At 35.4% G+C, this 14,930-nt stretch overlaps 1 protein-coding gene and 1 long non-coding RNA gene across 2 annotated transcripts in view; one reads left to right on the forward strand and one right to left on the reverse strand.

Annotated features, from left to right (window-relative positions):
* The window catches only part of LOC137575829 (uncharacterized), a 124,408-nt gene that overhangs the window by 83,188 nt on the left and 26,290 nt on the right, over positions 1 to 14,930 (reverse strand). The window lies entirely within an intron of this gene.
* On the forward strand, positions 10,076 to 10,685 carry Grx1t (Glutaredoxin 1, testis-specific). The gene is given in 2 exon segments (XM_068288522.1): positions 10,076 to 10,275; positions 10,277 to 10,685. Coding segments are annotated over 2 exon segments (351 nt in total). The 5' UTR covers positions 10,076 to 10,212; the 3' UTR covers positions 10,565 to 10,685.

The raw sequence follows: 14,930 nt of genomic DNA on the forward strand, positions 1-14,930 counted from the left end.
TGGGCCTATATACCTACCTACAATGCCACACCAACCATTTCATTGCACCACCATCCCATTATTCGTATCCTTCAGCATTTTCAGATTCGAACCCACATGGCGGCATGTTCATAATGTGCATAAACATTCTCGCATCCGTTAGCAAGAGGCAGCAGCGTCAGAAGCAGCAGGAACAGCAGCTGTTGCCGTTGATTTGGTCGCCTTCGTATTGTCTTTCAACTGTTATGTGTTAGATATCCTAACTATGCATTGGCAGCGATGTAATTGTGGACCAGCTCCACCAGTGTGGCAGGATTTGGAAGGGGATCTTTACTGTTGTTGTTGGTCTTTCCCGCATTGCATTTGTCGGATGTGGGCTGTGTGTGTGTGTTGTGTGTTGTGATAATGAAGGTGGCAGGGTGGCGTCTGGGTGTTTGGGTGGTGTAGCCTGTTTGGTGGCAAACGTTTTCAAAATGAAATTGAATTTAATTTTGGAAAACAGTTTTCATTTAAGCTTCCGTGGTTCCTGCATATAGAGTTTTCCTTATATTTGCTTATACATACCTCGACTTTCTTTAAACTTAAGTAAAACTTGGTCTTAGCCGGCTTGGACGTAATATAACGATTGATTATGGCTAAAATAACTGTAATTTACCCACTAAAAAATGCAATTGCAAAGCAAAAAATTAATTTTCTTCAAAATTATGAAGCTAAACAATTGCTTCTAAGAAACAATGAACCATTTTAGTGTCTAAAGGACATTTTAATACGTCGTTTAGAACAATTTCAACTTAATTGTATTTATTTTTCCATTATTCCATTATAGTTATCAAGTTTTTAAACGGCATCTGTTTAAAATGATCGCTAGTGGCGCTAATGTGTTACATACAGCGACATTTTCGAATTTTGAGCTTAGAAATACAACTATTATGATTGAAAATGAATATAAATCATTTGATATGCTTAAAATGATTTGGAAAATTGATTTCCTTAAAGCTGTATAGAACACTGATTTATTTCCCATACTTAGGCATGAATATATTATAGCCAATCAATTTGTGTATGTGTGTGTGTGTGTTTGTGTGTTACCCAAATCAGAATTTCAACTATTTGCAACACGCAAATTGAGCAAACATTTGCATGCCAAAGGCCTTTTTTGAACAACAGAAACAACAGAAGAAACAGCAACAATTACCACAACACAAAATTGAAATGATTAAACAATAATAACAACTAGTCAAAATGAATTGGGAATGGGATCGGGTTTCGGGTTGGGTATAGAAATTTAATATATGTATCGTATAATAAAATATTGTGTGTGGCACTTCATCCGATGCTGACAGCATAATCAGCGTATAATTTGCATAATATTAAAATATTTTTCCCCTCCCCTACATTTGAATTTGCATTGAATATAACACGAAGGTAGCCCCAAAACACGCAAGGATTATATGAACAAATGAAATTGAGTTGAGTTGAGTTGGGTAGAAATCACATATGCATAGCCAATGTATAACTATATTTAACTGAATTCATTTTCATGCCAAAGTGTGTCTAATCAAATTATAAATCATATTGAAAATATTTTAGTACACTCTAGTTTTAGATTAGAAAAAACTTTAAAAGAAAATAAAAAATTATGAACATACTATAAAGATTCTTCATTTAGATTATATCTGAAACCAGACATAAAATAACTCAAATGTTTATTAACAATTATTATTAGACTATTTATGAAAGACATTTTTGGGAGGTCTCTAACAAATAAAAATTGAGATTTCAACATTGCATAACCACATTTAACACTCATTAATTGAAAGTAAAGACGTCTAAGAAAATGCAAAGATGAGTCTAACTAACTCTTTTATGCATACTCTTTTTAAAAGAGTAGGTATAATACCAAATTATACATCAATTTAAGTGTTTCCAAAGTATTTACAATCAATTGACGTGCCAATTAGTTAGGCCTACCAAGCAAATAACTAAAATTTTCCCATTTATGTATACTCGCAACTCCCAAACGACAGCAAAGAAAATGCTCTTTTGGATGATCAACTCGTTGGTAACATATTATCAAAACCGTTTAAGGAGAAAGGATATCGTACCTGTAGTTATATAGAGAGAAATAGAAGCCCTAAAAAGTTGTGAATAAATTTGTTAAACTAAAACTAAAATTTTATTGACTCATTGTTTAAAGCGAGTGCGAGTGGGCAAAAAGATGAAATGTTTTGAAATTGCCCAACCATTTGGCATCACGCATCAAACGTGTCAAAGTGACAATTCTTTATTTACATATACCAGACACATCCCCCCATTTCTCTCCCACTCTGACTCCTGTGATGAATGACACTCATAGCTGGTCACATTTGCGTGTTGGGTGACGTGAGTTGCATGCAATGTGGCAAAAATGTTGCCACAGGTAAAAATGCTTTGACATTTATCAACGACTCGAACAGAGGGAAGGTTCTGTGTTTTTGTTGTTGTTGCTGTTTTTTCTCTTCTCTTTTCTGCTATCAAGTTGTGCATTTTGTTTATTTATCAACAGATTAGCAGGCAGTTTCAGACTACTCGACTCAACTTTTTTTTTTGCTTGGTTTAATGGCACATGAAATCGCAATAAACATGGCACTGTGGCAAGAAGTTTTTTTTTTTTGTTTCTGTTGAGGAGGCATGTAGTTAAGTATAACTTACGCCCAGAGCGACCATAAGTCAAAATTTCTGTGTGTATGTACTGCTGACAGTTGCTCTGCCTCGCCTCCCTTGGGTCTGTTTTGTCCCTTTGACTCGAACTGTGAAATATGTTGCATACATTTGTGGTCACATGGTGAGGCGAGACGGAAGGAGAGGGGTGTGTGTGTGCTTGGGGGTGTGGAGTGCGGTTTATTGTAGGCGTGCCGCTTGCCAAACTTAACATATACTTCTCTTCTCTCGTTTCTTTTTTTTCATTTTTGCTTTCCTCTCACGTACTTAGTACTATGTGTGTGGGTGGGTCCATTTGGGGTCCTGCCATTTGGCCGCATAGTTCATAATTCATTTTCATTTCTTCTTCCATTATTATTTTCATTTTCACATTTTCCTATATATATCTGACTAGAAAGATATAGCTTTCTGTGCTGTGCGTCCGGTTGCTAGTGTCGTTGACAAATTGTTTTAAATTGCAATTTCATAATGTCGTTTCCTTTACTCATATTCCTTTGTTGTCTAGAGAAAAAAACGAAATTTTAGAGATATCTAACTTACGGTCAGGGAATGAAGAGTCATACGAAATGAAAACATTTCTTTGCCTTTAGATAAGTCAATTCAAAAACATAAAAACTTTAGTTTTAAGTCTAAAACTTTCTAGAAGCCGATAAACGTTCTATCTAACTAATATAATAGCTTAAATGGTCAAATATTTTATAGTTATTTTGGGGAGAAATATTCACAATGAATAATTCATTGATTTGCGAAAAAATTTTAAAAATTTATATGTTTGATATATTTTTATAATGCAAAATCTTTTACTTAAGATGCGATTTCTGTAGATATTAACTTCACACCATTAACGTCTTACAAAACTAAGCCAACAATTTGAATTATCACATTGCTGTTATTTTATTTTAACCAAGACCTCTCGAAAACAAAATGTTCTCGACAAAGAAGACAAAAAAAATGCCGTTCAAACTTGACCAACGCTTGAACACAAATCGAGTGAGTCTATTTAACCAGAACGCAATGAGCCCTGCAGACAACCAAAACCATAGACACTATAGACAAGTCAAAGTCGTAACCACCATCGACATTTTGTGTTCGACAGCGGCAGCCCCAACCCGAGCCCAAAGCAGGAATAGATGGGGATGGAGATGGCGATGTTAATGGGAATGGGAGGTGAAGCAACCACAGACGCGTCTTTTGTTTGCTTGGCCAGAGGGCATAACTCGTTGTTGTAGTTGATGGGGATCTGTGTGGTTTGTTCGTTTGTGGGGGCCACAGGATAGGATAGAGGATAAGAGGGAAGTTCGAGTTGTGTGGCGGGGGGTGAGGGATTGTACTAAACTTTTATTTTTCTTAAATCTGGGGAAAATCGTTTGTGCGCCTCGCACAAAGTCAATATGCGGGCAGCAGAAACAAGCTAAAGCTGGAGCTGGGGCAATCTAGAGGGGGAAAGACCAGGCTCAGTTGTCAACGCCAATGTTAGCTGCTGTTGCTTCCTGTTTTTGAAAATCGGTTTTTGTTGATTTGCGCGCCAGTTGTTTAGTGCCCCAGCTGCCGTGTCCTTCCGCCCCTTACCTCCTGAACATTTCTCAACCTCATCCTGGCCGACCTTTCCACATTCCTATCGTGTCGTTTCGTTAAACTGAAGAGTGAGAGAGGGAGGGAGGGAGGTAGACTGAAGTGGAGCTTTGTTTGTTTGTTTGTCCGTTTGTCAATTACAAACTTTTATTGCAATTTACTTTTGTTTCCATCCATCCGCAACAAGCCCCCCTCCATCTCGACCCATTCCCTTTTCGACAACAACTTCCCATCTATGGGGACGGAACACTCTTTGAGGTTGTTTGTGTCGAGCTGAAGGCCTGATGACAATTTCATGTGTTTTAACGTTCAAGTATTTAATATTGTACTCGATCCTCTTCCGATGAAGTAATATCCATTTGCTTGTTTGATGAATTGTAACGATTGGTTGTCCGCTCAAATAACGTTGATTTGAAATTTCATTGATGTTTTTCGCATGGGAATAAAGTGTCATAGGAATACTTTGAAAATCGGAAAATATAGTCAACCATCAGTTAAATATTGATACAGCTTACGCGATTTTATAGCCATAAATGGATTAAGCGAGTATTTCTTTTATAACTCTTTTTACGTTGACACCTTTTTTTAGAAACCCTCTAATTTTTGAAAAAAAATTTCTTTTAAAAGCAGAAAGGAAATCAGAAGGTTTTTTTAAACCTTTGGATTGAAGAGGTACACTTTGATATTTAAAAGATCCTACTTAAAGCTAAAGATCAAAATCAAAATCAAAATGGTTATGTGCCTCTTATTAAGTCTCTTATTTTGCTTTAAGTAGAAGTCTCTTCAGTGTGGATTGTTTGATTATAAACAGTGCCAAAATGCGATATGTTTCAAATGAAAGCTGCATTCAACTTGAATCAAGTATGTTAATGTGCTATAAGTCTAGAGACAAAGCTATTGAAGCTATTGAAGCTATACATATATATATGTATTTTATAAAAATAAAGTCCTTTGATTTAAAAGAAGGAAGTATAATTTTCTTCTTTCAACATCTACTAAAGTCTAAAAAAGTGGAAAAAAAATGTTTCTTATGCATTATTCGATGTATAAATCACTCTATAAATTTACCATTGTGTCTTCCATTAACATACTCACTTAATTTTTTGAATACAGGATATTAAAAATATAACCCAAACTCCAACCATAAAGGTGAATAAGAAAATGAGAGAGATTGTGAGAGACAAAGAGGGAAGATGGGATACTCAAGTCTGGGGGACGACCGACTATAACAAACGATGCGCTAATTTGACAAAACTCACATGAGGTCTCCTTTTTGTGCGGTAAAGGAGGAGGGGGAATGTTCGCTTTTGCTACTGCTCCACAGGAGACCTGCGGTAATTGCAAGAGTCCAATGCAGAAACCAAAATCGAATTGAAATTGACCATTAATGGATGGGAATTGAATTTGGTTGGTTGGCAATGTGGAAAAGCAAAGGGGGAATATTCTGAAATTGGCAGCTATTGTGAATGATGTTGACATATGGGCAGAAAGTAGAAAGAGACAAACCTAGGGAGAGAGGGAAACCAAAAGAGAGAGAGAGATAGAAAGAGTAGGAAAAAAGAATTGCTGTGCCTATATGACCACTAGTCAACTGAAAATGACAGTTTGACTTTATTTTAAATGAATGAGAAATTTTTTTTTTTTTTACTGCCTATACATATTTAGCTGGAATTCCATTTGCAGATATGAACAAACTCTTTCACTCTAAGCTAAGGCCAAAGTTTGGGAAAATGTAAACACATATATATAGATTTATATTCCATATATATTCTTCATTGAGATAACTAAAGTTTGCCTCTTTTTTTATTGTTCTTTGTTTTTATTTTTTTGCACACTTTTAGCGTGTGGCATTTGGCAAACTCATTAAAAAGTTTTATATACATATATTAATTTTTTTTCTCTTTTTATCGTGATGTGAAAAGAATTTTCCAAGTACTCAAACAGACACACACCTGCACATACACCTGTATTTTCTGTGTTTTTTAAATATGCATACATACATATATGTATGTACATACATACATATCATTTACTTCTTTTTGTTTTTTTGGGGACAAAACACTTTGAACTTTTGTTTTGTTTCTTTCGCTGATTTTTTCCCCCATTTTTCTCTCTCTCTCTCTCTCTCTTTGGTATTGAAAATAATTGTTTTTCCTCCATCATTATTCATGCTAAACTTTTTCTTCAACATTTTTATAGAGCATTTAATTAATTAGTCAGAAAGTTCCTTCATCTTCAGCTCCATCTCCGTTTTTGTCGTCAGCATCTTCAGAGGAAACTTCTACGGAAGCGCAAACTCATTATCCCTTGACTTGCTGGCAGTCGCCTCGTCATCATGCGCTCGATTATGTCCGGGATCATAACTCTTTATACCCCCCAAAGCAAACCCGACACTCTTTTCCCCCCTAAAATGGGGTCCTCAAGGAGTTTCAGCTCAAACACAACTTTGCGCTTAAAATATTCATGTGCATTGCCAAGTGGATATCGCGAAAAGGTAAGTCCAAACTCTTTCAACCCCTTTGGCCCCAATACCTACCTACTCCTCCTCCTCCTCTTTCATTGGCCATGTGATTGTGTATTGGTGGCTAAAATATTCATAAAATACTTAATTAATTGATTAATGGCTTCCAAGTTGCAAGTTTTAGCCCCCTTCAAAAAAGGTATCAAATTACCAAAAGGGGTTGAAAATCTCCCAAAAAAAAAAAAATGAGTTGAGAATTCATTATTAGCTTTTGGGTTGGGATCAATTCTCTAGGCAATTGTTCAGCTAAATTGTGGTCTTTGAAAACTTGTGGCCAAAAGTTACGATAAAATAACTTGCATATGAAATTTATGGCCGAGTATTTTAAAATGCAAATTCCTTTTAGACATAGAAAATAGTTTGTTGGTTTTTCAATCGTCTGGTGTGGTTTATGATACATACATATACATATTTGATTGGAAATTTAATTATTAATTTCAGCTTTCTCAGAGCGTTTCAATGTTTTTTATTAGGTGATGGATCAATTTCAATGGGAAAGTCAATTTATACTCTTCAAAAACATTCTTTCTTATTGAAGATATTTGTGAGTTAAGTACATATGAAAATATAAACTAAACGAGTAATAAAAGCAATGTGAATGAGGCAACGGGCTGGGACAGAAGAAAACAGCGCTTAAGCTTCACCTATATTAGCTTCTGTCAAGCATTTTATTCTACTAATTCGTATGATTAAATAATTCAATATTTTTGCACTCTATTCCACCAATTGTCACTTGATTTAGGTCCCATTCAAAAAATATCTAAATTTTATATACTGTTGCTTTTGTTTTTTGAGGGGAGCGCTTTAGTAAACAACTATAAAAATGAAGGAAGGGGATGACAGACCACTACCTAACTCTCGCATGGCCATGGAGACCCAAGTAACAATGTCACGCACACATATTTCCTGTCATTCTAGCGTTTATTTCCTCACTTTATACAATTTTTTCCTTTTATCGCATCCTTGTTAACACGTGCGTTTTTCTTTCCAGCAGTTACGAATAGTCTTCTCCCGTGGCCTTCCCGGCTAACCTAAAGGTATTCAAGTTTATCAACAGTAAAAGATCTAAGTTACGTAGACAGAGGCGGGAGGTGGAGTGTTTATGTGACGGGGTGTAAAACAAAAAGAAAATATAATTATATGTTAGCATGACATGTTACGTGCAAGTGTCGTTTACGTACATACCCTTCCACAAAAAGCGTCTCCTTCAACTCATGCTATCACCTTTCCCACTCAATATTTCTCTCTCGCACACTCTCTCTGTCTAGAATTTTAGTTAAGAATTTAGGTGATTCTTTTAAAGTTTTCTTAAACCATTTTCTTCTCACAATTTCTATCTTCCCGTCTGACAGTTGCAAAAAAAATTCCTGTAATTACATCAGTTGCCAAAAAGTCTTTGGAATTTTTGTAATCAAAAATGCCACAAAAGCCAACGAAACGAGATAGAAAAACTAATAATAAAACGCTTAATAAATCGTCCATCAAACAAGAAGGAGTTTCACACACACAGACACACACACACACACACATACACACAAAGAGTCTACACTATATGATATATGGTTCTAACCAACAACGGAGTAAACGCCAGACACAAACAAAATACAAAAACCCAAGGGGCAAGATTTAATTTCAGTCGTATCGAATTTTCCATATCCTTACAAATTTTTTTAGTTTTTCGAGGACCAGTGAGGGCTAAAATCTATCATTTTAGGAGACCATCTGTATTAGATATCGACATCCTCACATATAATAAAATGAAAAAAGCAATAATTAAAGACACTTGAATAAAACATTTTCTCTCCTCCTCTTTTATCATTGTTGCAACTTCTAAGCAAAAATTAAGTTCTTTATTTCGGCAGAGTATACAAAGAGCGAAAACTACAGAGAGATAGGAGGTAAAGATAAAGTTCTATCAGCTGCACAGAAAACTCTAATAAATTTTGCAAACAAAGTGGCGCTAAAATCATAAAATTGTTATGGGAAAGAACAAGAGAAAAAAACACAAAAAAAACTGCCTAATGATATTATTTGACCATAAAAATGACCATTGGAATTTTTTTTTGCGATAGCAACAAAGTTGCAGCTAGTTAATTGTAGCGAAGAAGAAGAGAAGAATCAGCGACTGGCCATTTCAGATAATATGAGCCATCAAGAAAATGTGCAAAATGCATTTTTATTGAGTTAGTTCGTCACCCAGACAGAACGACAATCCAACAAACCGACATTCCGGCATTCTATGTCCATCTCTTTCAGTTCGGTGGCAATTGCATTCATCCTTTAACACAAATTAAAACAAAGTTACAGTCAACTCACACAGAGCATAGAATAAAAAAAGAAGCAAAAATTGGCGGAAAAAAAAGGAAAACCAAATTATGGTCAAGCACTTGACTATCATAAAAACTGAGAAAAACGAAAGGGTCGGTGTTATTTTTAGATGAGACGAAGTTTGTATACCCTGGCAAGTACTAGTCTAAGGGAATAGAGTGACTCATGCCATAGAGACCGTATATCTTAAAGGACTCTAAGCCGGATAGTATCATTCAAAAGTTTACCCAAACGGATCTGTCTAATTATAAATCGTGTGATGCAAATGTATTGGAAATATAGGAATTTCTTCCATCTTAGCGAAAGCTTATAACCCATTTTCAAGGGTATAAAAAAAGAGAAATTTCCATTCCATTGCAGTTGTAAATGCTTCGTGTTGGCAGCCATAACGAGTTTTCAGTTTTCATGCTTGATAAGTCAGACAAAAAACCAAAAAAATAAAAAATGACTAGAAACGGCTACGCAACATTGTTGTATTTGGCTATCCCCGAAGGTTAGTTTTACCACTCAAAATAAAAAGTCAGCATACTTGAAAGAAGATTTTGAGAGATGAGGGGGAAGACTACTTGGAAAAAGATCTTTATTTGAACGCGTCTTAAAAGCTACTTAAAATAGGAAAGGATTGTCTGTATGTAAAACTACTTTCCAGATTTTTTATTATCTCTTGATAATGTCATTAAAATTAACGCTTTTCAGCAGTAAGCCCAATTAATAAGTACCTATTAATAATATCTTTTGATGGGTTTATGCTATTTCTGTTATCCGTTCTTTAGAGTTTCGTTTTTATTAATACTCATATGGCTTGAAATGGGCTATTTGAAATAGCTGTAAAATATTTAAAAATAAATTTGAAACTAATTTTGTTTCGAATCTTTTAAAAATACGTCCATACGTCCGACTAAGACGAAAAATTGGCTCATTCATGCTATCGCCCATAACCGAATTCAATATTTTTCATCTTAGTAGCCATTTCTTGCCACATCTTTTCGACCTTACAAAAATGAGACCCAAACATTTTACATTCCAAATTTCACATTCCTTCTGTTTGGATATAAAAAGTATATAATTTTATTTCTTTTATTCTTCGCTTTGCTAGATTTGGATCATCTCCCATGGGTACCGTAGTCAGTCAGTTGGAAGTACCGCCGCCTGATGTCAATATGGATAGTCCCCCTAGCGCAATTTGTTCGCGATACCATACGGAATAATAAGGTGGTGATATTTAGCAAAACTTATTGCCCCTACTGCAGCATGGCCAAGGAGCAGTTCCGTAAATTGAGGGTGACTCCGTTCGTTGTTGAACTGGATCTACGTCCGGATGGTGGGGAGATTCAAGCGGTTCTGGGTGAGATGACCGGTGAAAGGACTGTGCCGCGTTGTTTTATCAATGGAAAATTTATTGGAGGTGGCACAGATGTGAAACGCCTCTATGAGCAGGGAATATTGCAGAAATATTTCCAATAATACTTTCAACAGATTTAGCTTAGCAGATTGCTGGAGGTGGTTGGTGGAAAATATTATTAATAATAATTTTAAGTTGAGTTTTTAGTTCAAAAAATTAAATGGCAACGAATGAAAAAAATAACTGGTAGACAAAAGAAGCTTTTAACTATCTGCTTAAGTTGTTGCTGGACAACAATTAAGCTGGGAAATGAATGGCAGCAGAAACAAAAGTCCTTTCAGCACCTGCTGCACCTGTCTGCAGTCAGGAAACTCGCTCAGCTCTGTCCTTTAAAGGATGCGCGTTTGCCAGTTGGCCAAACAATGGCGACTGTCTTCTCGTTTAATGCCAGTATATATGTACATATGTATATATATACGACTATACATATATGTACATACCTGATATACATGTACATATATGCATGTGGCAAGGTTCTGATTCAGTTTGAGGTCAACGTCAGGAGGTCAACTTATGTAGCCTTCTCTTACCCCACCTCAGTTCCAGACACATTGAGAAGACACAGGGGCATTAAAAAATCATCATAAAAGACAGCTCATCCATTTATTGTTAAGCACATCACGCATATGTCGCACCCAAGTTTATGCATATATATGTATGTATGTATTTTGTCTATATTTTGTCTGGAGAGTAGTTGTAATCAAAGGCAAGTTTAAACAAAAAACTGAACGACAACAGCAAATTGATTGGAATTTTCTCAAATTGCTTGTAATTTGTGTTGACGTTTTGTAAATTGTTTTCAAAATTGCTCAACTGTCACAATAAGTTGTTGCTTTTTGTTCTCTGTGTGTGTGTGTGTGTGCAGGTGCAGGGTTAAAATAATAAAAATAGGTACAAATTGTACACGTGTCGTATACGTAATTTGGCTTATCGATTCTCGTGCTGGGGTTAAAAATGAGCAAAAAATTCAAAAGAATTGTCTGACATTAACAACTTCAATTGGTTAAACAATTTTCAAAAATACAATGACAATTTTCTAAAGTGAAAGTTAAAAATAAAATAAAAGGAAATAAATGTTTTAAAAAATAGGTCACAAAACTAAGTGTGATCTTTGGAAAATTGTTAAAGTTTCAGGTTTTTTATAGAGAATTTTCAGTTGAAAAACAACAAAAGTTAAAGGTAAGCTGAGAATATCCTGGGCATGTACATAAGTGAATCCTTTTTTCTTTTATCAATTAATGTTCCTCGGAACATTATGTTGTTTTGTTGTATATGAAATACTTTAATTCCTTGAAACAAACTTAAAGAATTAAATCTAATCAAGACTCAATCTAATCCATGAAAGCAAGTTTAAATTTTTCACAAGACAAAAAAAAATCTATAACTAATTGATCAAAGTTCTTAAAAGAGTTGAATAAGAAATTCATCCATTTTTACTGCTATACAAAACCCACAAATTTCCTCTCTATGTCTAATGTCTATCGTTAGGTTGAATTTATAATTTATCCTATTTATAAATTCTCAGTCTCTAAGGGTTTGACTACTATTTGCTCATTTATTAAGTCACTTTGACATAGACTTTATGACACTTTGACCACAAAACAGAAACGGAAACCCTTTTTTTTGGTTTTGGTTATTTTGTTGGCTTGGTTGTTACCCATAACCCGACACTTTCAACTATCTAATGAACTGAGGCGTCGTTTATTTATGCAAAAGTTTTAGCCTCAACTAATGGGGCTGCTGATGGCAGGCAGCAAGACATCAAAGTAAATCTTCACTCTGGCCGAGACTTTAAATATTAAATCAACTTATGCTCTTCCTACTGCCAGGAAAAAGGCAAAGTCATTTCAAGTGCAGACACTACAAGGAGGATAATCTAAAGGTGGGAAGGGGTGGGTGGGTGTGTGAATGGTTGGTGATGGACTAAAACATGGGTGAAAACTAACTGCAGACACTATACATATGTGTCGTATGTATGTATGTATGTAGGTACATATGTCTATATGAGGGGAGAAATCCTTTTCATTAACGTGGCGCTTGTTGCTGACTTCCTGCCGTGTCCGTGTCCGTGCCAAAAGTTTCCGTGTAACAATGTAATTTATTGTGCTCACCTTTGTTTTCAGTCAACATATGTATAGATGTGTGTAGGTAGTTAGGTTGCTACTCTAGCTTGGACTGGCTCTGACTGTAATAAAACAATTTCTTTGCTGCACCAGCAACGATGTTGCTAAATGGTTTATCCTCTAACCAACCAACCTACCAACCTTACATTCACCCATTCCAAAGCATTCCTTACACCACCACAAAACACTTTCAAGAAACTTTTATCTCCATCTCTGCCACTCATTATTGTTCAGAGGACAACAGCAAGAGCAACATTTCTCTGGTTTTAAACATATGTAAAATTTCAAATAACTAAATTCAATTCCTACACACAAATTTTATCGCATGCTAGAAGAATTAAAACCAAATTCTTAATCCTATCAAAGCGCCTGCGTGAGAGATGGAGAGACAGAGAGAGAGAGAGAGAGAGAGACCGGAGCGGGCCACGTCTCAAATTGTAATTTCTACTCTTAATTGTTTTGGGAAATTTACTTAACAATCATTTTGAAATTGTTCGCGGTTTTTCTCAAGGATTAGTACTTAATTTGATTAGGCCCATTCAACTTGCCATGCACACAAAAACGAAAAGGAAACGAAAATGACGCCTTTTCATTGTTCCATTTTGGACGGGTTTTCCCTTTTTGGTTTGCCGTCATGGATTTTTCAGTTCGTTTGAGACGGTCATTAAAATTTTCATTGTGCATTCAAACATCCGCCCATAACTATTATTTGGGCTATTAAATGCGTTTTGTGGTAGAATTTAGGCTATAAACTACGCCTGAACTAAAGCAAATCCTTGAAGGAGGCTATAATTTCTAAACTATTTGAATATACTTTGCAACCAATTGGCCCTAAAGAGGATTGGAGTTTAAAGAAAAGAACGATTTGTGAGTAAAGTAGGTTTTGCAGAATATTCATTGATATTAAGTTGTGAGAATGTTCTGATAGCCTAATTTTAGTATGTCTTACGACAAATGTATTTATTTTTGAGAAGGAGTGTGAATAGTGATTGGTTTAAGGTTGGTTTAACATCACTAAGTTTTTAATGTTTTTAAATATTGAATTGTTTAACTATTTATTGCTTACTTTTGGAGGAATCTGTTTGATGCATTCCCATTAGATTTTAAAGTATATTTGAGTTATATTTTCTGAGAGTCTCAGAAATATTAACCTCGTTCAAAGAATGGACAAATGAAATAGGTAAATCTGCTTTTATTCAAATCTACTATTGATCAATTCCCTGTAGAAAAACCTTCATTGACTTATACAATTCTCCATTATAATTGATGACCAATGAAATTTAAGCGAAAATTAGTTCGGTCTTAACAATTGAAATGAGTCTCATTTTAACAACCTAAGAATTATTCGATATGCACATACGATTATTAGAGAGGCAAGGCTAAACAATACCTTTTGCATGAACTCCTAAGGCTGGCTAATCGACAACAATTTGTCTTAAGCATCTACACGTAGCAACTGCTTCAGCCTGTCAAATTAATTTCCAATCATTAAGTTTAACTATGCAAACTTCAAATGCCATACAATGCCTGACCCATAATGGTAGGTAGGCTGGAATATATATACATATATAGTATGTATTGTTCATATACGTTGTGAGCACGCAGTGGCAAAGGGTTGTACAGACACACACCCTTACACTTTGACTTAATGTGGGTCATTTAAATTGGGGGGGAAGTAGAGAGGGTTGCTTCTGGTCGCGTTGCCTAATTGTTAGTCAGCCAAATGGGGCAGAAATTGCCTTGGCGTACTTTGAACTCAAATTCGCCAAGTCGCGGCCATTGCCAATCTTAAGCCCATTTCATTTCTTAATTGATTAGCTTAATTTGCATTTAATGTTCATAATTTTTTTGCCTTCACACACAGAGTTTGGTGGCTGCTGTTGTTCTACTCTTCCCCTTACTGCCTCTATTCTATTCTTTGTCATTTGTTACGACTTTGTTATAAATTTCTTCATTAAAATAAAAAGGGTTAAAGCTCTCTCAAGAAAGTGAAATTAAATGAACCTGCGTACGCGTGTAATTATTCATGTGGGGATTTTCCATGAGGAGGCTAAAATGCCTTTTCCGACAGATAAATGTGTTGCCAGAAGATGAAAATGAAGAAGTTCTTTAAGGACTAAGTAAGTAGGTTATCCCTTTATATAATATATATGTATATATTTGCATAGTTCTTAAGAAGGACTTTTTGCAGTTTAAGAATGGCCGGAATTGATGATAAGTGTGAACAAAGGCGGAAACGAAGCACAGTTAGACCAAGAACTTTTCGGAAATGTGCTATAAAAAGTCTTAAGCATGGATATGAATG

Source organism: Drosophila tropicalis, unplaced genomic scaffold (assembly GCF_018151085.1).
Source record: "Drosophila tropicalis isolate 14030-0801.00 unplaced genomic scaffold, ASM1815108v1 contig_593, whole genome shotgun sequence".
NCBI classification, from domain to species: Eukaryota; Metazoa; Arthropoda; class Insecta; order Diptera; family Drosophilidae; genus Drosophila; species Drosophila tropicalis.